This window comes from Tachypleus tridentatus, chromosome 3 (assembly GCF_004210375.1).
Source record: "Tachypleus tridentatus isolate NWPU-2018 chromosome 3, ASM421037v1, whole genome shotgun sequence".
Taxonomy (NCBI): Eukaryota; Metazoa; Arthropoda; class Merostomata; order Xiphosura; family Limulidae; genus Tachypleus; species Tachypleus tridentatus.
Window position 1 is genome coordinate 6461826 of NC_134827.1, and position 24296 is coordinate 6486121.

The 24296-nt window shown below is 36.1% G+C and overlaps 1 protein-coding gene across 1 annotated transcript in view; it reads right to left on the minus strand.

Annotated features, from left to right (window-relative positions):
* LOC143246273 (serine/threonine-protein kinase 16-like) overlaps positions 1-24296 on the minus strand; it is a 54858-nt gene that overhangs the window by 18350 nt on the left and 12212 nt on the right. The window contains 2 exon segments of the mRNA XM_076492727.1: positions 1873-1993; positions 9048-9190. Coding sequence (XP_076348842.1) covers positions 1873-1993; positions 9048-9190 — 264 coding nt within the window.

Sequence of the window (24296 nt, forward strand, 5' to 3'; positions counted from 1 at the left end):
TAATATACATGCACACTTCAAATTTAGATGTGACATTGCTTGTCAAGTAAACTTCTAAATGAGACTGGATAATCTTTATTAAAAATAATTGAAAATACATGATTTACTAAAACGGAATAATCTACAATTCTTGTAATCAAAAACTTTACTAAATGGTTATTTTCCACACCACGTTGACTAAACACCTATATATCCTATCAAATTAGACATTTCTTTTATATAAGCTTTTAATTAGTAACATAAACAAATATATATTGTAAAAGAGTAATGAACAGAAATTCAAACACATTCTGACTGACATGAGCACAATCCATTTGTTTGCTATTTAAAATACATTTAACCCTTTCTAAACCACAGAGGTGGCACTTATATCCATGTTTTTTGTTTCCTTTTCACACAGGAAATATTTAACTAAATGGAATGAAACTTCATAGAAAGTTAAGTAGTACCTAGTTTCTGCTTGAAAAAATTCACAATTTCATTTGGTATTTCTATCAATTTATTAGTTGTGAACTACCAAAATTATGTTGCAAGTCACTATTCTCAAAAAAAATTCAACAAGCTATCTTTAATTTTAGAATTATTTTTGAACATATACTCAGTTTCAACTAAGTAATTGATATTAATTATCATATTTCTGTTAATACTTTATTTTTCTAGATGAAGAAGACACCATCTCTAAGTATATGAAAGATAGGAAAAAAACTGACAAAGCTTTATTGATAACCTAGGATTCAACTTTTAAAATGGTAACACAGTTACTTTCATCAGGTATTATGATTTTTTCCAATAAATAACAAGTTATTTTATTTATGAGTATTGTTTCAACTTGATAAACCTAACAGTAACATTCACTGAACAAAAAGGATTTGATTCATTTGAAGTTTCTCATCATTTACTATATTTGCTCAACCTAACTAAAAAGTGATGTATTTTCAATAGAAGAAAATCCTTTCACTTTCAACCTGATACAGCTTAATGCAAAAACATTTTCAGAATAAAAAGAACATTGAAAGAAACTGTGGGTTAGTTTCCTAGCATTCTAAATGTTGCATTATAATCCTTTGTTTTCGATTATTTAAGTTTCAGATAACCAATATGTTAACAAGTCATAAATTGCTGATAAGACCATTTTATTTATTTTATATCATATGAACAGTTTAGAATTACTTCCATTCAATAATTTTTACTCATTTTATCGAGCTATTTTTAAAACAGAGCTTTGTTAGTAATTGCTCAGAACGCATGCTGTGGCATAATAGAAGGGTGCATGAATGGTTTTGTTTCTAAAGCCAATGAAAGAGAAGAAAAGAACAAGACAAAAATCATCATAATTTAAGGGATAACAGTTCCTTAACATATGGGATCAATAGAGAAAGTAGAAAATATCAATAAATTAGTTGAAATTTCTTTCAAAAGAATTAATGAAATAGGGATATAATTATATTTTTCACTTAAGTTTAGAAATTAGATATGCAAATGTGCACCTCACATATTAAAATGTACACACAGTCATGCAAGGGTTAAATTTGTAAATTGCCAGTAGAGGGTAGCATTAACAATACCAGATGTTCTAAACTTATAGTGTATACTTGTTAATTAGATACAACATTTAAGCATTAAACACACTCTCATATGCATGACAACATAATTAAAGGTTATTAGGGTAACATACTGAAGATTTTGCAATTATTATGTAATAATACACTACTTAATTACACATATAATGAGCCAGTTTTAGATAGTGTACATAAAAGCAACAAAAAACAAATTTTGTAGATGTTACTCTCAATAAAATAAAAAAATTGAAAATAATTTTCTTAATACAATTTTCTTACACAATACTGATAACAGTGGTAAAATGCAACCTACTTGTAAAGCTAATGCTTCCCCAGCTCTGTGAATTTCCATTCTAGCTTTGCTCATGGAACCAAAATCCATCCATACTGGAGTGTCATCTTGATCTAACATCACATTAGCTGGTTTCAAATCCCTGAGAAATAAAGATTGTAAACACAAAATTTTATAAAGATAACAAAAAGTCGCATCCAACAATTAGCTACTAAGATACAATAACACAAAAAAAATTTAAATTAATTTAGTATATAACAAGTTAATTATTTGTTTAATTTCATTTTTTCTCTAAACCAACAGTAGAAATATGAAAAGTGTGTTTCAGCATGCAAAATAAAAAAAAGCTGTTCTAAAAACAAATTAAAATACTATATATTTCTATTAACAGTGCAAGTAAAAAACTAATATATAAATAGCAACTAAAAAAAAACAAAGTGAATAAATCTGAACATATATCAAAGTATTAATATTTTGTTAGATAAGATTTTTCTTTTGGATTTCAATGAAACTTTTCTTGGATACTTCTACTCAAGTTATGTTCTTCATGTCTTTGTTCAAAAATGTTGACTAATCACAAAGATTTTATTCTGCATAACATTGTTGTTTTAAAGCAAGAATTTAAAAAAAAGATAAATGCAATACATGCAAGATTTTAAGCTACCAATACTTAGGTATTATGCAAGAGAGACAGGATTTAACTTAAAATTAGTCAGGATGTACTATGTTAATTTTAAGAGGTGACTAATAAGCAAGGCATATGAGGGCTACCAAAGACCACAGCGAAAAGATAATGTCTTTTCTACTGGTGAGAGGAGTGTGTGTGTTTTCTTATAGCAAAACCACATTTGGCTATCTGCTGAGCCCACCAAGGGGAATCAAACTCCTGATTTTAGCCTTGTAAATCCATAGACATATCACTGTACTAGCGGGGGGCCAGTGAAAGGACAGAGATCATAAGTAGAAGTTTCTTGCATGCAAACCTGAATTATGTGATTATTACTGCATTTTGTGTTTAAAAAAGCTTTCAAAATTTTACTACAAATGAAATTTTGCTGAGTGTAAGTTTAACTTCTAGTAACTTTTGTATCTTTAACTTTTAATTTTTGATTTAGTTTAACTTACAAGAGAGTTCACAAACATTCTACTTCCATTTTCTTTCTCAGTTCAACATACACACATGCCCTTCTTTTATTTTGTTTTATCTTGTGTTAGTAGCTGTTTGTGCAATGTAAGTAAAGATTATTTTGCTCTCCTTTTGTGTTTTGATCCAACTCTTTCCTCTTGATGAGCTCAGTTAAAATCCAGAATATAAACAGACAATCCACAACTTAATATTCTTCAATGTTCCAGTTAACAAGCCTCAAGTGACTACTTTGAGGAAAATATGCAAGCCATAAAACACAACACGATACTAAATATAACACCAATAATATCAAGATTTACTGTACTGTTAAAATAGTAATGTGATTTCACTTATAGGATAAATTCAATACAAAGAACTTATATTTCATATGTATATCCTGAAAATGTCTGTTATTGGTTGGTTGATTTACTGTTTTATGGCACAAAGCAGCTAGGCTATCTGTGCAAAACATCCAGTAAAAAGGTAAAATTAAAGTAAATGTAGTAAAATTCAAAGGAAATTAAGATAAAACAAAACAGTTTTAAAAAAATATATAAATTGCATAAAACCAATGTTGTCATCTAGTCTACAATGTTAAGAGAAAAACTACAGTAAGAGAAGTCATAAAGGACTTTCTGCAGCATAGTGGTAATTAGCATAACCTGCCAGGAAGACTAACAGGTAAATACAAAAACCACTGTCAGTTATCTGAAGTTGACCTTTCCAGTCTTGGTTCCGAGTTACTTGACATTATGGATTTTTTCAAGAAGTAAAGTAAAAAGTTTTAAAAGACTTGTAGCAAAATTTTAATAATAACTCACAAGGATGACTAACAGACAGTTCAAACAGCAGCGTTAGTTACCTAAAGTTCGATTTTTCAGTCCTGTTGTTGAGTTATTTAATGTTACGGCCATTTACCAATTTCAAATCGAACTAGAGAGACTGTGATTCTTAAAAGGAAACCACATTAAAAGAGGTTTAATGTATAAATTAAAAAATTTAAATGGCATTAAAAGATTAATGGCCTTTAAAAAAACTAAAAACTTTACCAAGGTGGACAGTGTCACCATCACCAACAAAACTGTCTAACGTTATGGACAAACTTTGGGACAGAACATGTTTAACATAGTGTCATCATTGAGAGTCATAACGATGGCATGAAAGTAAAATGTGGCTATTGTGATCTGAGTGTTACACAGATTACACACTGGTGCATCAGTTCCAGATAAAAGAAAACAATGAGTTAAAATCTTGGGATCTTTCCCAGGCTTAGAGAAAGGTGCCTGGTGCCAGGCATTAGGAAAAACATTCTCCTGCCAGATCTGGTTACAAACAATTAGAAGAATATCAAGAGAAGCAGGAGAGAGATAGTGCAGCATGTCATGGTGTACATCATCAGGTCCAATAGCTGTACTGCCAGACCAATGGAGGGACATTTTCAGTTCCACCAGTGTAAAGGGACAATTATAGTCAAAGAGACAGTCAGTTAGAAAAGAAAGAGGTGAACGCTCTACCAGAGTCTTGATGGCCAAGAAGGTGGAGGAACAAGTAGAAGTGCTAGATACCCGGCAAAAGCTTTAACCTAGAGTATCGGAGATGCTCCGGACATGAGCTACCTCTTGGCCATCAGAGAGTAAGACAGAATTGTAGTGCCCACTGACCTTTCGAATCCTGTCCCATATGACCTTGGAACTGGTCGTAGAAGATATGCTAGTTGTGAACTTAATCCAAGATTCCTTCTGGCTTTGATGTCTTACCCACCTAGCATGTGCATGGGCCCGTTGGAAAGCGATGCAGTTCGAAAGTGTGGGATATCTACAGAAAGTATCCAAGGCCCGTTTTTGAGTCTACGATGCCAAGTGGCAAGTAGGATTCCACCACAAACGAGGATATCGTGGAAAACGTGTCGAGGTTTTAAGAATACACTAAGCAGCTGCTTGTATAATACAGTCAGTTAATGCTGCCACACAGTTGTTTATTGATGGCTGATTCACGATGGCAGGCTCAAGTTCTGCGAGAGCAGTGAAAGTGGACCTGTTTATCTGATCCAGCTTCCATCGAGTGGGGTGGCATTGACCACGGCCAGTCTCTGTCAAAAGTATAGGAAAATGACCACTGTCTAGTGGATTATTGTCAACCCTCCATGAAAAATGGGAGAATAATGAAGGGGAGCAAACTGAGAGATCAATAACAGTAAAGGACTGACTGGGTGCATGAAAATAAGTGGAAGAACCAGCATTGAAAAGAGAAAGGTTGTGTTCAGAGAGCATACATTCTACAGATTGGCCCCTCCTTTCAATATCAGCACTTCTCCAGAGTGGATGATGTCCACTGAAGTCCCTCAGGATTAGAAAGGGAGATGGCAACTGTTTAACGAGAGCATCAAGGTCTGATTGATCTTATGTCTCTCCAGAGGACAGGTAGAGAGAACAAACAGTGATGGTGTGACCCAAGGAAACACGGATGGCTACGGCCTCCAAGGGTGTGTTGAGTGACAAAGACAGGGTGGGCACATGTTGATCAACCAATAGTGCCACCCCTCCATGTACTCGTCCATCACACAGCCTGTCATTTCTGTACAGAGAAAACTGTCGAATGGAGACTGTATCAGCAGGTTTGAGAAATGTTTCTTGTAGGGAAAGACAAACAGAATGGTAGGAAGCAATCAGTGTTTTGATATCATCCAGATTAGAGCGTAAACCTCGACAGTTCCATTGTATCAAGGTAGCCATTTTTAAGAATGGGTAGGTGAAGTGGCTGGAGAACCCTCCTGTTTATGACCACGTCTTTTTTCCTTACTGTCTTTATTTGGAGGAGGTCTATCAACCTCCATGGATCCTGCTCTGGGTCGGTGGGCAGGTTTTATTATTGGAAGGGAATCCAGTGACTGAGGATGCAAACGAATAATTGTTTTGTCTCTTGTGATGGGAGAAAAGATGTATCAGAAGAAATGCCTGTATTTGAAACTGAAGGACGTGGATCTTGAGGTTTGTTGGAAGGTATGGGAGGAACAGAGATGGGTGTGGAAGTCGATTCATCAACCTTTTTAACCACGGAGGTCAAAAGGCTTTTCATTTGTTTTGAAAACGATTCTCTTGGAGGCAAAGAGAGATCTGTCTGCACTCCCACTGTAGTTGTGGAATGAAGTGCAGCAGCATATGTCCGAGATGGAGTTGTGGACAGCAATTTCGAGCCTCAGGATAACTAATGTTATGTGTCGTTTTCAAACGCTGCACCTCTTTTTCCTCCAACCATTTTGGGCAATAATGAACGTAAGAGGGGTGAGAACCATTGCAGTTTACGCAATGTGGGTTCCTGTCACAGTCATAGACATCGTGGTCCTTGCCTCCACAACGAGCACATTTCAGGGAACCACGAGAAGATGTCTTTGAGTGGCCGAATCTCTGACATTGGAAACATCGAAGAGGGTTTGGTATGTATGGCCGAACCCTGCAAATGAGATAACCTGCCTTAATGGTGGCAGGTGCACGTGGTGAAGTAAATGTTAAAACGAGCATATTTGTTGGCAGTGTAACTCCATCTTTGCGAGTGGAGATGCGCCTCACTGCAGAAACTCCTTGAGTGGAGAGACCAGCGAGAATCTCTGACTTGGAAACGTTCTTCAAATCCCTTTCAACAATAACTCCTCGTGACGAATTCAAGGTAGCACGAGGGGTAACCTCAATTGCCTTTGAATTCAAGAGGAGTTCACTGTGTTGGGATGTGGATGTTTCAACCAATACGTCTCCAGATCAAAGCTTCTTTACTGACTTTGGAGAGCCAGCAAGTCCCTCTACTCCCTTCTGAATAAAAAAGGGGGGACATTTGGCTTAAAAGTTTTTCTGAAAGAGAATGTAATATAAGAAAAAGATGTATATATGTTACAGATGTTGAAGATTGCTGCTCAGAGTCTTCAAGACGTGGTCATTTACCTGTTGATTGTTTTTTCACTATCTTATTTAAATTTTTCATAGGAGAATCCATAGGAAAAAAGGAAAATTTCAGTACCAACTAACCCAACCCACCATGGAGCCCTACGAGCGGATGCACTACAATGTCATGCAAGGACATTGCAGCAATGCCAGGGTTTCGTGAGCACTATACCCAAACACCAGCATCAGATACAATGTCCACAACACCCGTTGAGAACTTCCAACAATGGTACCTGGTTGACTCTAGCCCAAGTGGACCAACCGATTGACCCAAGGAGGGGGGCCTAAAGGCTGCCCGTCTACAGGAATTCAAGGCCAAAGTGGTGTGTTAGGGTTGGACCCCTCAACCACCAGGATCCTCTCCTCCTCTTCACGGGTTGCCACACACAGCAAACATGTGGGTGGATGTTTATTTCCCAGAGGAGGTAACCAAAAGAACAGAACCTTTCCTGGGTGGTCCCCCCTCACCATGTAAAGAAATCCACACTGAGGGGAATTTTTATTCTGAAAAGTGTGACACTTAAAACACAGTCCTGAGGGCCTCCAAGTTGCTGTATAAAAGAATGGGAAAGTGTCAAACCCACAAGAACTTGGAATATCTTGTCTATTAAAAAATGTTTAATAAAAATGGGCAAATGGTCACATAACCCATATATATGGAGGTCTCGCAAAACGCCATACCTCCATGTTGTGTCGTAAGCCTTCTCAATGTCAAAGAATATTGATACAAGATGTTGGCGTTTGAGAAAGTCTTCTCTGATAGATGTTTCAAGACGAATTAGGTGGTCTGTGGTGGAGTGCTGTCGTCGGAACCCACACTGAATGGGCGAGAGGAGGTTGTTTGATTCGAGAAACCAAACAAGACGAGCATTAACCATCATCTCTAAGGTCTTACAGAGACAGTTCATCAAAGCAATTGGACAGTAGTTTGAAGGAATCTTGGGATCATTCCCAGGCTTGGTGAAAGGTAGGACAATAGCCTAGCACCAGGTAATAGGAAAAACATTCTCCTACCAGATGCAGTTAAAAACAATTAGAAGGATAGCAAGGAAAGCAGGAGCTAGATGGCGCAGCATGTCAGTGTACATCTTCTGGTCCAACCGATACACTGCCAGACCGATGAAGGGCCAGTTTGAGTTCCACCAGTGTAAAGGGATGATCAGCTCGAAACAAAAGAGATGATCCCTCTGCCCAAGTCTTGATGGCTAAGAAGGTGGAGGCAGAAGCAGAAGTGATAAATACCCAGAAAAAGCTTTCACCTTGAGTATTGGCGATGCTCCTACCAGAGCATTCTCCTACCCATATCAGCACTTCCCCAGGGAAGATTATGTTCCCCAGAATTAAAAAGGGAGACAGCAACTGTTCAATGAAATGGGTATAACGGATGGGTTTCACTATACATTTAGTAGGTCTAAGTGTAACTGGAAAACAATAATACTAAATGAACCCAGATTTGAAAAATCTATCTGCATTAGCTGTTATAATATATAGCCATTGTATAAGAGAAAGAGTAATTTAGATTTCCTGATTTTAACTTTACTTTACATGGTTGATTTTGTTACAATTAGTGTTAGAATGGAGAAAATAACATAAGATAAAGTTTTACTGACAAAAGATTTTGATACTCCTTTAAGAGGTTCTATGGGTTATGAAAATAAAATTTTATTTTAAAAATAGTTTTTATTCTAACATGCAATTGTTGGGAATTTTTCTACACTCTAGTTACACTTTTAAGGTATCCAATGTGATATTTTATGTTTAATTTTTCTACAAAAATTTTGTACAAAAACAAACAAGAAAAACAGTCAGTTGTGCTTTGAACAAGGAACTTTTCTAAATTACAAATATAGAGGAAATAACCAACTGTACAACAATCTCATGTGGTATGTACCTGTTGCAACAATTTGGTTATGACTCCTATTACAAACTAACATTGACCAACTATCATATTCAAAAGTCATTAATAATTAATTTCAAGATAAAACAGTAAATTACTTTAGGAACAGAATATTACAGAATTTACAACTTACCATATTGAACAATGCTATTATTTTCTAAAATGCACCTTGAACTAACATCTTTTCAATGTCCTTCAATATAATGTTTTTTGTATAAAAAAAATATAAAATATGATTTACCTATGTGCAAGTGCTATGGGTTGTGCTGAATGAATAGCCCTTACTCCTTCGCACATCTGCCTGAACAATCTAAGCACTCTTAACTCTGGAATGTAATTTTTGGATTTAGCTCTCATCATAAGCTCATCTTGAAGGGTTCCTCTCTTCCATCAATGAGAAAGATAATAAAAAAATACAGTAAATACCAGTACTAATATTTTAAAATTATATTGCAGAGCTACATGGTGTAATGGGAATAATTACAGAAACATTAACAACAGATACAGAAGTTACAAATAATAAACATTGGCAACAAGTTATTAATGGTACAAAATCTTTATACAGAAAATACAAAAGAAAATAAGTGTCTAATGACTAGCATCTTTAACTTTGGCTCCATGATTTACACAGAGCATAAAAATTTGTTTTTATATTAACATACTTTTATCAATATATGGTTACAGAATATCGCTCTGAATGTAGTGTACTACATTAAAATTTAGACAAGTGACTCATATGGCATCAATGATTTTTATATCGCAATTCATGCAGACTAAGTCATGGTTGTGAGTACACTTTACAACCAAGATGTTGTTTCACTGCATTTGTTGTATTCTTGGGATAATTGTCATGCTGGAAAATCAATCTATGCCAAATGTAATATTTACAGCAAGATCACTGGAAAGAACTGTACTTATTTTGTAAAAGAACACTCCTGAAGATTTTAAACATCAATTCTGAAGAGCTTTAGCATTTCTACCTCAACCACTTTTATTATAAACAATGTCTGTTTCCTGAATCCTCTTAAGCCCAGTATACAACTTTTACTGAAACATTAAGTCTTGATACAAGTTATTTTGCATGAAGTAAACTTAACCAGGCAAAACCTTTATTTTTACATGTTTATGCAGTACTTCACTCCTTGAAACCATGATTAAAAATACACTACTACTTTTGGGCATAGTACGACTACCTGTTCTTTTATGGTCATTACTCTGGTACAGCACTTTCTGGTTGAATGATAATCAATCAATGCAAATTATTAACACGAGTTTACTCTGGTGCAACTCATTTTAACACAATAAAATGGTAGCATTTCCATAACATTTGTCTTTTATATTCTTTTTCTTCACTATTTCTAAAATTATTCCAATTCTGCAAGTACATACTTTTTTTTTGTTTTGTCCGTGTGTGTGTACAAATGCATTTATAAATATACGAGCATAAAAACTTATAAAGTAAAAAGGATGCTAATATTGATGACATTAATTTATAGATTCAGACCTTCACTAAAGTATGCAAATGATTACAGATTTCAAACACAGTATAAACAAAAAAAAACAAGGTACACAAATTCAAGTGTACAATATAATTGCTTTTATTGAATTTTACAAGTAATCTTTTTCTATTGTGTTAAGAATACAATTTTGATTTCCCAAAGGCAAAGTTTCTTTTATAATTAAGTTAATGCTAAGATTTTACTCTGTGACATTTATAAAATAATTTCATAAGTTATAAATTATGATTGTATATCTCTCATATCAAGACACCATTCGGTATTTTGAATACCTATTTGGCTCTACTTTATGCAGGTGTACACCTTGAGCTGCATAAAAAGGCATGATAGTCAGAGTAGACTTAGTATACTGATATGGTTCAATGTCATGTTACTTAGTGCCTCTACCATTTGAGGGTAAGTAAGATGAAACTTACCTCTTGAAGTTAGTGTTTCTGTCCCCAATATTTAAGACTGATTAAGACTGATAGACTGTGTATCCCCACTGCAATGTGGGTCCTACTACTGTAATCACTTCCTAAACCTAGGACACATTTTATAATCCAACATTGTAGCTTCTATGCTAGGATATTTTTTTAAAAAATGCAGCATGTTTTGGCTTAAAAATTATGGTTATAATATAAATAATCAGAGGTTGGGATTTGCTGTTTCTAATGCAATCCTTCCTCATTATTTTGTTTACTTATTGAAATGTATTTATTTAATTTTACTAATACTTATTTTTAGTTAAAAATAAGGTCATTTAAGAACTTGGCACTACTTTATGCAGATGTACACCTTGAGTTGCATATAAAAGCACAACAGTTACAGTAAACTTAGTATACTGATATGGTTCAATATCATTTTAATTAGTGCCTCTACCATCCTGGTGACAGAAACACTAACTTCAAGAGGTAAGTTTCATTTTACTTACCCCCAAATGATAGTACCTTATTTCCTTGTTTTTATCATTTTATGTTTATCTTTTTCTTATTTAAACTTGGGAGAGTAGTCACCTTCCCACAACTGTCTGCAGGCAGTGAAAGGTGATACAGATGTGGGACATAGTGGGCTTCATCACTCACACTTCACTCTTGTACTTTCTAATCTAATTGTGTCTATTTCTTATGTGAGACTAGCAAACTGGAGGTTAAGACTGATAGACGGTGTATCCCCACCACAACGTGGGTCCTACTTCCTCAATCACCTCCAAAACCTAGGATACATTTTATAATCCCACATTGTAGTTTTTAGTTTAGGATAATTTTTAAAAAATGCAGCATAATTTTTAATAACCATAACTTTTAAGCCAAAACAAAACATTAAAATTAAACAAAATATGCTGCATTTTTTAAAAAATTATCCTAAGGTAAAAGCTACAATGTGGGATTATAAAATGCAGCATAAAAATTATGGTTATAATTTAAATGATCAGAGGTTGGGATTTGCTGTTTCTAATGCAGTCCTTCCTCATGATTTTTTTACTTAAACTTCATTTAAATATATTTATTTTGTTTGTGTTTTATCTTATAGCAAAGCCACATAGGGCTATCTGCTGAGCCCACCGAGGGGAATTGAACCCCTGATTTTAGCGTTGTAAATCTGGAGACATACTGCTATACTAGCGGGGGGCTATTATATATTTATTTAATTTCATTAAAATAAACATATATATACATATCATACACGTGTTTCTTTGTAGAACTAAAACAGTTTCTGGGAACTAAAATGTGGAAATTGTACAAAGATTCGTATTTGTGATCCACTGTTATAGTTTTGGTTCCATAACTTATTGCATAAATAAAGCTAAACTAAATTGTCCAGTGATACATCAAGAAAATGTACATCTTCATTGGAATCTTGAAGAAATGAATGAATTAATGTGTAACATGTTACATAAATGAACAGTGGGTACCTCTAAGATCCAAACAGAAATTTACTCATGTCTGCATTATAGAAAAATTGATGAATGAATTAAATAACATAATTTAAACTGTATTATAAATCTTCCAGTGAATAAACTGTATGATTATATTTAAATAGTAGTATAAAAGATACTGATATTAGCTGAAAATATAATTCAAAGTTTTCAGTGATACATTTTTTTCTGTAGATAACAAGTACTGTAAGAGGTTTGTCCAGTGAAAATACAAAATTATTATTAATGAAAAGTTAATTTCTAATCAGATCTATTCCATCTCAAGCAGTTATCATAAAACTATATTTTCATCCATCACTAACCGTACAATCCAAAACTGTTTGTTTAAAAATCCAGTTGAAAAATATACCCCTTTAATATATATATGATTATGCAACTCAGATTACAATAAATGACAAACTCCATTTTCAAATAACCCTTTTACCAATGGTTTGAATATAGATTGAATTAACTTGTAAACAATCACAAAGCATTAATGGAAGAAAGTCTCAATGTTATCCTTATCTGTAGTAATGTCATATGTCAGTATATAGTAATTTATACAAAAAGTTGCTAACACATTGGAAATGAGTGTGAATTACAAATAAAGCCTGCTCAACTGTCTGTTTATCTCAGGTGAGTGGTAGATGATGTACATGTGGTTCAGACAATATTCAAGTTATACATTGTGTGAGCAATACTTACATTATATTAACATCAGAATAAGCAAGTGCAAGGATGAATAATTGCTGAACTGCATCATAAAGAGAACAAAGGACCTACCTGGCTGTTCACAACCATTGGAAATTATATTTGCTTTTTTTTTTGTGTGTTTTCAATTAAGATGTATATTCACTCAATCTTATATAAGTGGAATGACACTGACTCAAAAGGGTATTCTCCACATCAACCTCCCCAGCAGTTTGGTAATGGAAATAAGGGTTCTCCCACTGCACTAGAAGAACATGAGCAGGAAAAAATTATGTAGGAGGAAATAGGAAAATTTTTTCATATGTGTAAGGTTTATATTTATAGGTTACTATGAATAGAGACAACAGGGTTAACCAGGTATGATATAAGGGCAGGGAACTACACCTGATGCTGTTTCATTTGGAAGAAGCAGTAGAGCATCATAGGTAAAACATAATTTCTGAAGCAATCTTACATAAAACTTCATCTCAACTTCAAGAATTGAGAAAAGAGACATATATCTCTACTAGTTGCATGCAAGTTTTGGGTGAGAGAGAAGTATTCTCTATAATGCTTCAAAATTAGTGGTGGGTTCTTGTTTCTCTACAATATTATATACATATATATAGTATTCTTATATTGAGGTGTTTTTTCTGCATGTGTGTCTAAGCTGCAAGAAAAAAAATCAACAACTAATCTCTTTAAAACTCCTGGAAAGATTGATGAATAGTGATTGGAAGTAAATGAAACCTACATGTAAAAACAAAAAACACAATGTAGCAAAAGAAATATGACAAAGGTTTGGGGGCATACATATTCCAATCTGGAATACACTATCCAGAATGTGTTAGCAGCCACAGAGAGACAAGGAAATCTGCAAGATGAACTAGATTCCTTTTATCTTTTTTCAGATACAGATGTAAAATGTAAAATGAATTAAGGCATGTGAAGGAGAGGAAACAAACATAAGAAAGATGAATGAGTGAGATAACAATGGGAAACCCAAACAGGACAAAGAAGACAAAAAAAAAAAGATGGTACAAAAAATTGATGACAAAAGGTTTAAATAAAGAACCTGTAAAAGCCTTGAGATTTAAACAGAGGTTCTAATTAAGAAGAGACTGGATAAGAAGGAAAACCCAATAAAAAGGCTCAGAAGAGTTCCATAAGAATCAGAAAAGGAGAAAAGCTAGAGAAAAGATGGAAGGTCATCAACTAAACCATTCTGTAATTGACAATTATGGAAAACATTGTACCACCCTCAAAAGCCTGATTAAAAAAACAAAACAAAAGACATGAAGAAGAGTTGGACAAACTGAAAGGAGTGATAAGTGGACCTATATCAATAAATAATTCATTTGTGGTGATAACTTCAAGAGAGGATCACTGAAAAGAGTGAGCATAAAATACTGGAATACTCTAAGAAAAACCTCCCCATCGTACAAGGGACCAGACAAAAGTCAAATATGAAGATGAAGACATGGAATATTATAAAGAAAAATAGACATCTGAGGTTAATATAAAAAAAAACCTCCAAGATAGAAGCAGCTGAGGATCCAGAATCAACAAGGAGTAGAAACTACAATCAAGGATGCCACAGGGGGGCAAGAAACAAATCTGGCAAGAATGCTGTGAATTAAAATTGGCCCCCATAGAAAATGTAAAATAAAAAGATAGGCATAAAGAGAGAGGACCAATCCAGACTCAGAAGGAATACTACTAGGAACAATGAATCTGAGACTGGGAAAAAAAAAAGTAGAAGCTTCATATAAAGAGGAGTAACAAATGCATCAGCATAAGGCATCCCAAAGTAGAAAGAAGATAACAGAAACAGCAAGAAATAGAAGAATAATTCCATTGGAATGATTAGGTCTAGAAAAGATAACCAATCCACAACTTAATGTAAAGTTCCTAGAGGATCAACAACCAACCGCTATTGTCACAAACCCAAATGTGGAGTTTGAGATTGAAAATCAAAGGTCTTAAGAGCAAGTAACTTCCTGTCAATTGATGTAAGAAATAACAGTACAAGTATTAACACTTTTATTTTAGGAATATTCTTCTGCATGTGTAAAGTGTTTACTGAGTTATATTCAATTTTCATAGCCTTCAATCTTATCTTATTACACAGCCATAGAGAACTTGCATGGTCAAAATATTTGATAGACAGTTCAATGTATAGTAAATACATAAAAATTTAAGTATAACCAAATGTATAATTATAAAAGTCTAAAGCTCTTCACAACAAAAAATGTAGTTTCGTGTTATAATTTAATTATTCTCTAAAGAAAAAAAAAGGGTAATTTATATTTATTTTGATTTTTTCTTTTGGTGGTTATGAGGTTGGTCAACTACTCCAACCTTGTATGAAGTCAAGGCAGAGAAAATAACAGATAATATAGATTTACCAAAAAAAATTTTGAAATTTATTTAGAAGGCTTCAGATGTTAGACAAATGAAATTTGATACTTTTAAGATGATGAAAAGTCATGAAAGTTACTTTGCACTCAAAGCTCTCAACACTTTGCCTGAAATTATTCATGGAGAAATTTCTTGTGAAAACAGTTCATTAAATATTCAAATTTTGTCCACAAATGAATCTTAAAGATTACTGAAAACTTCTACAATTTTGTGAAAGTACACAAAGGTATGTTATAGTATAGAAGCTGTAAAAACCAATTCAGCTTGACCAGTAGTGAGAGAGTTAAAATAGATCAAAATAGGATGTGCAGAAAGCTATGATGAAAGCCAATGGCAGGCTTATTTAATTGCCCACAACTCCTATGAGAAAGAATCTAGATCACAGGAAATTCCAGAAATATAGATTCAATAAGATTCACAAAACTAAATTGATGGAAGTATTAATATTACAATGATTGTTACATTAACCCTTTATCAGTAGGTCTGGTATATTTGTAATACTTAAGCTTTGGTTATTTCTGTATTAATAAAATCAAGAGTAATGAGATGTCTATGCTAAAATTTGAACATTGACCTATTCCTTTCACAAGTGTCCCTTTTAAATGCTTTTCTGCTAAAGTGACTGTGCTACATTCAAAATTAAACACCTTTATTATCAGTGTATGTGAATAAAAGTAATCTCAATGTATGTTCTAACTCAAAGTTTTATTTCATCTGAGTTTTAAGTCCTTTATTTAAAATAAATCATTACAAATTACTTAAAATTCGGATATATCATCACGTGATCAACAAGCTAAGAAAATTCTCTACTTTGGCTCTTTGTATCTTCAATAATATTGTTATTGTTGTTTGTTATTATACACAAAATTACACAAATGGCTATTTGTGCTCTGCTCACCATGGGTATCAAAATACAGTTTCTAGCAATACAAGTCCACAGACATACCACTGTGCCAATGGGGGACATCTTCAACAGGTAGTTGAGTAAAGGTATGTCTGGACAATAAGATATTTATTTCAAAGTTCTCTGAATGAATACAATTAAAACAAGTTGGTTGGTTGATTTGGTAATTTATGGCACAAAGCAGCTAGACTATCTGCATCAAACATCCAGTAAAAATTTAAAATTAAAGTTAATTTAGCAAAATTCATAAAAGGAAATTAAGGTAAAACAAAACAAAGTTTAAGAAAACATAAATAGCATAAAACCAATGATTACATCTAATCTACAACAGTAAGAGAAAACTACAGTAATACAAGATGTAAAGGACTTTCTGTAGCATAACTGTAATTATCATAACTCACAAGGAAGACTAACAGGTAAGTACAATAACCACCATTAGTCACCTGAAGTTGGCCTTTCCAGTCTTGGTTCTGAGTTATTTGATGTTATGGCCATTTTTAAAAAGTAATAAAGTTTTAAAAGACTTGTACCAAAAGTTTAATAATAACTCCCCAGAATGACAAATATGTAGTCCAAACAGCAGCGTCAGTCACCTGAAGTTGGCCTTTCCATTCATGGTTTCAAGTTATTTGATGTTACAGCCATTCTCTAATTTCAAATCAAACAAGATGGATTGTGATCCTTAAAAGGGAATCACATTAACAAAGGTTTAATGTATAAATTACAAAACTAAAATCATTTCCAAGGTGGACTATGTCACCATGATCAATAACACTGTCTAACATTATGGATAAACCTTGGGACAGAACATGTTTAAAATGGTGCCATTGTTCAGAGTCATAAAGAAGGCAGAAAGCAAAATGTGGCTTATTGTGACCTGAATGTTACACAGACTACATATTGGTGCATCAGTTCCAGATAAAAGAAAATGATGAGTTAAAAAACTGTGACCAATGCGTAGTCTAGTTACAACTTCCTCTTCCTGATCCTTACGGAAGAAAGATGGCCAAAATCCAATATAGGGTGCTATTTGGAGAAGCTTGTTTTCACATTGCTCACTCCAAGTCCACTGCCAGCTGGCACGGAGCCAAGCCTTGAATACAGGACCATAGTCCATGTAAAAAACAGGCACAGCTGAAATAGTGCCAGAACAGATACATTTGACTGTGGTGCCAGTTAAATACCAACATGGCCCGGTACCCAGAAAAACTGGATAAAAGTAGATGTTAAAGAGAAATGGGCCAGTCAGTTTTGAATTATCAGTGAGAACAGGGTCTGAACTTATGTGAAGCAATTCCACGGCCAGTAGAGAACTAAGCAAGTCAGTATAAATACTGCAGTTTAAGTACTGCATATTTGATTGATTGAGTTAGTGTTTTATGGCACAAAGCAGCTAGGCTATTTGCGCCAAATGTCCGGTAAAAAGGTAAAAACAAATTAATTGTAGTAAAATACAGAAAAGGAAGTGAAGGTAAAACAAAACATCATTGAAAAACATAAAAAGCAAAAAAATCAATGTTGACACCTAGTTTACAATGTTAAGAGAAAAGCAGAGTAAAAGAAGTTGTAAAGTACTTTCTCCAGCAAAATGGTAATGATCATAACCCACCAGGAAGACTAACAGGTAAGTACAAGAACCACCGTCAGTCACCTAAAGTTGGTCTTTCCAGTCCTGGTTCCGGGTTATGTGTCACAGCAGCCATTATCAAAATGTAATATAATAGACGTTTTAAAAGACATATAGCAAAATCGTAATAATGAGTAGCCACATGTCCAGGAAAAAGGTAAAAGTAAAGTAAATGTAGTAAAATTGGTAAAAGTAAACGAAGGTAAAAACAAAACAGCAATTAAAAACAGAAAATTGCATAAAACCGATGTTGACATCCAGTCTATAAAATTGTAAAGGACTTCCTGTAGCAAAATGATAATGATCATAACCCGCCAGGAAGACTAACAGGTAAGTACTAGAACCACTGTCAGTCACCTGAAGTTTGTCTTTCTAGTCCTGGTTCCAGGTTATGTGTCATTATGGCCAGTACCAAAGGGTAAAGTAATAAAAGTTTAAAAGACATGCAGCAAAATTGGAATAACAGCTCGCCAGGACGACTAATGGGTAGTTCAAACTGATAGTTCAAACAGCAGCGTTGAAGTTGACCCTTCCAGTCCTGGTGTCGAGTTATTTAATGTTCTGGCCATTTTCCAACTTCAAATTGAACAAGAGAGATTGAAACTTTAAAAACGTAATCACAATTAAAAAGGTGTAATAAATAAATATCCAACATTTAAATGAGATTAAAAAGATTAATGGCTATTAAAAAACGAAAAACTTTATCAAGGTGGATAGTGTCATCATCACCAATAATACTGTCCAATGTTACAGATAAACCCTGGAAAAAACGTTTAAAATAGTGCCGTCGTTGAGAGTCGTAACGATGGCAAGAAAGTAAAATGTGGCTTACAGTGATTTGACTGTTACACAAACTACACACTGGTGCAACAGTTCCAAACAAAAGAAAACAGTGAGTTAAAAAACTGTGACCAATCGTAATCTAGTTAGAACAACTTCCTCCTTCCAACCTTACGGAAGCTAGATGGCCAAAGCCCAATATAGGGTTTAATTTGAAAAAGCTTGTTGAAAAGCAACGTGGTTCGAAAATGTGGGATATCTACGAAAAGTATCCCAGTCCCGATTTTGAGCCTTCCGTGCTAAGTGGCAAGCAGGATTCCACCACGGATGAGGATATTGTGGAAAATGTGTCGAGGTTTTAGGAATACACTGAGCAGCTGCTTGTATAATAAAGTCAGTTACCACTGCCACACAGTCATCTATTGATGGCTGATTCACGATGGTAGGATCACGTTCTGCGAGAGCAGTGAAAGTGGACCAGTCTGCCAGATCCAGCTTCCACCGGGACATGTGGGTAGGGTGGCATCAACCACGGCCAGTCTCTGTCAAAAGTATAGGAAAATGATCACTGCCTAGTGGATTATTATCAACTCTCCATGAAAAATGGGAGAATAATGAAGGGGAGCAAACTGAGAGATCAATAGTGGTAAAGGACTGACTAGGTGCATGAAAATAAGTGGAAGAACTAGATACTGCTCTGGGTCAATTGGGCAAGTCTTTCTTATTGGAAGGGGATTCCAGTGATTGAGGACGCGAACGAATGATTGTTTTGCCTCTTGGGGTGGGAGAAAAAGATGCATCAGAAGAAATGCCTGTATTTAAAACTGAAGGATGTGGATCTTGAGGTTTGTTGGAATGTATGGGAGGAACAGAAATGGGTGTGGAAGTCGATTCATCAACCTTTTAACCATGGAGGTCAAAAGGCTTTTCATTTGTTTTGAAAACGATTCTCTTGAAAGCACAGAGAGATGTGTCTGCACTCCCACCGTAGTTGTGGAACGAAGTGCAGCAGCATATGTCCCAGATGGAGTGGCGGGCAGCAATTTCCAAGCCTCAGGATAACTAATGTTATGAGTTGTTTTCAAATGCTGAACCTCTTTTTCCTCCAACCATTTTGGGCAAGAACGAAAGTAGGAAGGGTGAGAACCATTGCAGTTGACGCAATGAGGGTCCATGTAACATTCATAGGCATCGTGATCCTTGCCACCACAACGAGCACATGTCAGGGAACCACAATATGATGTCTTTGAGTGGCCAAACCTCTGACATTCGAAACATCGGAGAGGGTTTGGAATGTATGGCCATACCCTGCAAATTAAATAACCTGCCTTAATGGTGGCAGGTGCACTTGGTGATGTAAATGTCAGAGCGAGGGGTATTTCTCGGCAGTGTAGCTCCATCTTTGCGAGTGGAGATGCGCCTCACTGAGGAAACTCCTTGAGTGGAGAGACCAGCGAGAATCTCTGACTCAGGCACATTCTTCAAATCCCTCTCAACAATAACTCCTCATGATGAATTCAAGGTAGCATGAGGGGTAACCTCAATAGGTATATCCCCAATTGCTGTTGAATTCAAGAGGAGTTCACTCTGTTGGGATGTGGTGTTTCAACTAATATGTCTCCAGATCGAAGCTTCTTTACTGACTTTGGAGAGCCAGCAAGACCCTCTAGTCTCTTCTGAATAAAAATGGGGACATTAGCACTAAAGGTTTTTCTGAAAGAGAATGTAATATAAGAAAATGAGGTACATGTGTTACAGATGTTGAAGATTGCTGCTCAGTCTTCAAGACATGGTCGTTTACCTATTGACTGTTGTTTCACTATTTTATTTAAATTTTTTGAAGGAGGATCCATAGGAAAAAAGAAGAATTTCAGTACCCACTGACCCCACCCACCATGAAGTCCTATGAGGAGATGCACTACAATGTCATGCAAGGACAATGCAGCAATGCCAGGGTTGTGTGAGCACTATACCCAAACACCAGCATCAGGCACAATGTCCACAACACCTGTTAAGAACTTTCAACACTGGTGCTTGGTTGACCTTAGCCCAAGTAGACCAGCCAATTGACCCAAGGGGGCCCCAAAGGCAGCCCGTCCACAGGAATTCAAAGCCAAAGTGGTGTGTTAGGGTTGGACCCCTCAACCACCAGGATTCTCTCCTCCCCTTCATGGGTTGCCACACACAGCAAACACGTGGGTGGATGTTTAGATCCCAGAGAAGGTAACCAAACAGAAATGAACCTTCCTGGGAGGTCCCTCACCATGTACAGGAATCCACACCAAGGGGTACTGCTTAGTTTCTATGTGATCCAAGGCAAGAGAAATGGTAAACAGTTCAGTAGTGAACACAGAAGCTGTAGAGGAGATTCTGCGAGCAACCACTGAACCACAACAAACCATGGCAGAGGACACACCGTTACCTGGTTTCAACCACCAGTATAAACAGTAATGGAAGGATGGTTTGAAAGATGAAATAACAGGCAGTATTTCCAATCGGGGTGTTTGCTTTTCTCAGGTGACTAAAAGATAGGTTACATTTGGATGCTGTAAGAAGCCATGGTAGGATGAGCTGACCAGTGGATATTGCAATGTTATCCAAGGACAGACTCAATTCATCCAACTGGACAGAAAGGCCAAAAGGAGTAATGGCAGATCATCTGTTCTGAAAAAGTATGGCCCACTGAGAAAGGAAAACACAACCACAGGTGGATGCTTTGTTAAGGAACAGTTACAAAGCATATAGGAAAGACAGTTGCAAAGAGCAGAGGTGCAAAGAAGATTCATGAGACTCTATGTACTATAAGCTCAGAACTGGGAAGTGCAGAAAGCTCTAGTGTAGAGCCAAAGTCCTTGATGATGAATGGTGTCCAGCATATTTAAGGCCAAGGTTCTTGCAGAGCCATAGACCAGTGATGCATAGCAGAGTTTCGATCAAATAAGAGCATGATATACCTTTGGCATAGAACATCGATCGCCTCCCAAGTGGTGGAAGAGAGAACATGGAGGATGTTCAGTGCTTTCTGCACATTTGACCCATAGCTTCTTGATGTGTGATATAAAGGTCAGCTTAGGCCAAAGATAAGCCCCATGAACTTTGTGTCAGGTACCACAGGCAGTACAACTTCACCGATACAGAGTTCAGGATCAAAATGAATACCGAATTAGCAACAAAATGCATACAAACAGTTTTAGAGAGAGAGAAGTTAAAACCGTTTGCTGTGGTCCACTTAAGTAGCTGCCCCTCAATATACCCAATGTTCAAGACTGACATGACATGTGAAAGTCATCGACGTAGAGGCTGTTCGCAACAGTGAGAAAGAGTTGTTCAGTGATGGCATTAATTTTCATACAGAGAAGTTTGACATTCAGAACACAGCCCTAGGGGACTACAAGTTCCTGTAGAAAAGAATAGGAAAGTGTCAAACCCATGTAAGTTGGAATCTCCTGTCCATTAAAAAATGTTTAATAAAAATGTGCAAATTGCCACGTAACCCATATATATGGAGGTCTTGCAAAATGCCATAGTCCATGTTGTACCATAAGCCTTCTCAATATCAAAAATATTGATACAAGATGTTATCGTTTGAGAAAGGCTTCTCTGATTGATGTTTCAAGTTGAATCAGGTGGTCAGTGGTGGAGTGCTGTCGTCGGAACCCACACTGGGTGGTTGTTTGATTCGACGAACCAAACAAGAGGAGCATTAACCATCCTCTCTAAGGTCTTACAGAGACAGCTTGTCAAAGCAATTGGATGGTAGTTTGAAGGAATCGTGGGCTCAGAGAAAAGTGGGACGATAGCCTGGCATCAGGTAACATAAAAAACATTCTCCTGCCAGATCTGGTTAAAAACAATCAGAAGAATAGCAAAAGAAGCAGGAGATAGATGGTGCAACATTTCATAGTGTATATCATCAGGTCCAACTGATGTACTGCCAGACCGATGGAGGGCCAGTTTGAATTCCACCAGTGTAAATGGACGATTAAAGTCACAGAGACAATCAGCTTGAAAGGAAAGAGGTGATCACTCTCCCCAAGTATTGATGGCTAAGAAGGTGGAGGATGAGGCAGAAGTGCTTGATACCTGGGAAAAAGCTTTCACCTAGAGTATTGGCAATGCTCCAGGTATCAGCTACTTCTTGGCCATCAGAGAGCAAGGTCAAAAGAGGACAGAATTATATTTCCCACTGACCTTTTGAATCTTGTCACAAATGACTTTGGAACTGGTGGTAGAAGATATGCTGGTTGTGAACTTAATCCAAGATTCCTTGTAGTTTTCACCTCTTACCCACAGAGCATGTGCACGGGCCTGCTGGAAAGCAATGGATTTCGAGAGTGTGGGATATCTATGGAAACTATCCCAGGCTTGTTTTTGAGCCTTCCGTGCCATGTGGCAGCAGGATTCCACCATGGAAAACATGTCGAGGTTTTAGGAATACATTGAGCAGCTGCTTGTATAATACAGACAGTTACCGCTGCCACACAGTTGTCTATTGATGGCTGATTCACGATGGCAGGATCAAGTTCTGCAAAAGCAGTGAAAGTGGACCAGTCTGCCTGATCCAGCTTCCACCTGGGCACGTGGGTAGGGTGGCATCGACCACGGCTAGTCTCTCTCAAAAGTATAGGAAAATGATCACTGCCTAGTGGATTATTGTCAACCCTCCATGAAAAATGGGAGAATAATAAAGGGGAGCAAATTGAGAGATCAATACCAGTAAAGGACTGACTAGGTGCATGAAAATAAGTGGAAGAACCAGTATTGAAAAGAGAAAGATTGTGTTCAGAGAGCATACATTCTACAGATTGACCCTTCCTTTCAATATCAGCACCTCCCCACAGTTGATGATGCCCATTAAAGTCCCCCCAGGATTAAAATAGGAGAGAGCAACTGTCATTTCTGTACAAAGAAAACTGCCGAAAGGTGGCTGTATCAGCAGGTTTCAGAAATGTTTCCTGTAAGGAAAGACATACAGGATGTTAGGAAGCAATCAGTGTTTTGATGCCATCCAGATTAGAATGTAAACCTCGACAGTTCCATTGTATCAAGGTGGCCATTTTTACTTATGTGTAGGTGAATTGGGTGGACAACCCTTCTGTTTACAACCACATCTTTTTCCTTAACTGTCTTTATTCGAGGGAGGTCTATTGACCTCTACGGATCCTGCCGTAGGTTGATTGGGTAGATCTTTGCTGTTGGAAGAGGATTCCAGTGACTGAAGACGTGAACAAATGATGGTTTTGCATCTTCAGGTGGGAGAAGATGTATCTAAGAAAATGCCTGTACCTGGAATCAATGGAAGTGGATTTTGGAATTTGTTGGAATGTATGTAAGGGACAGATATGGGTTTTGAAGTTGATTCATCTACTTTTTTAACCATGGAGGTCAAAAGACTTTTAATTTATTTTGAGAATGAATGAGAGAGATCTGTCTGCACTCCCACTGTAGTAGTGGAATGAAGTGCTGCAGCATACATCCAAGATGAAGTGGTGGAACAAATTTTGAGCCTCAGGACAAGTAATGTTATGAATCGTTTGCAAACGCTGTACCTCTTTTTCTTACAACCATTTAGGGCAAGAACGAAAGTAGGATGGGTGAGAGCCATTGCAATTGACACAATGGGGGTCCATTTCACACTCATAGGCATCGTGTTC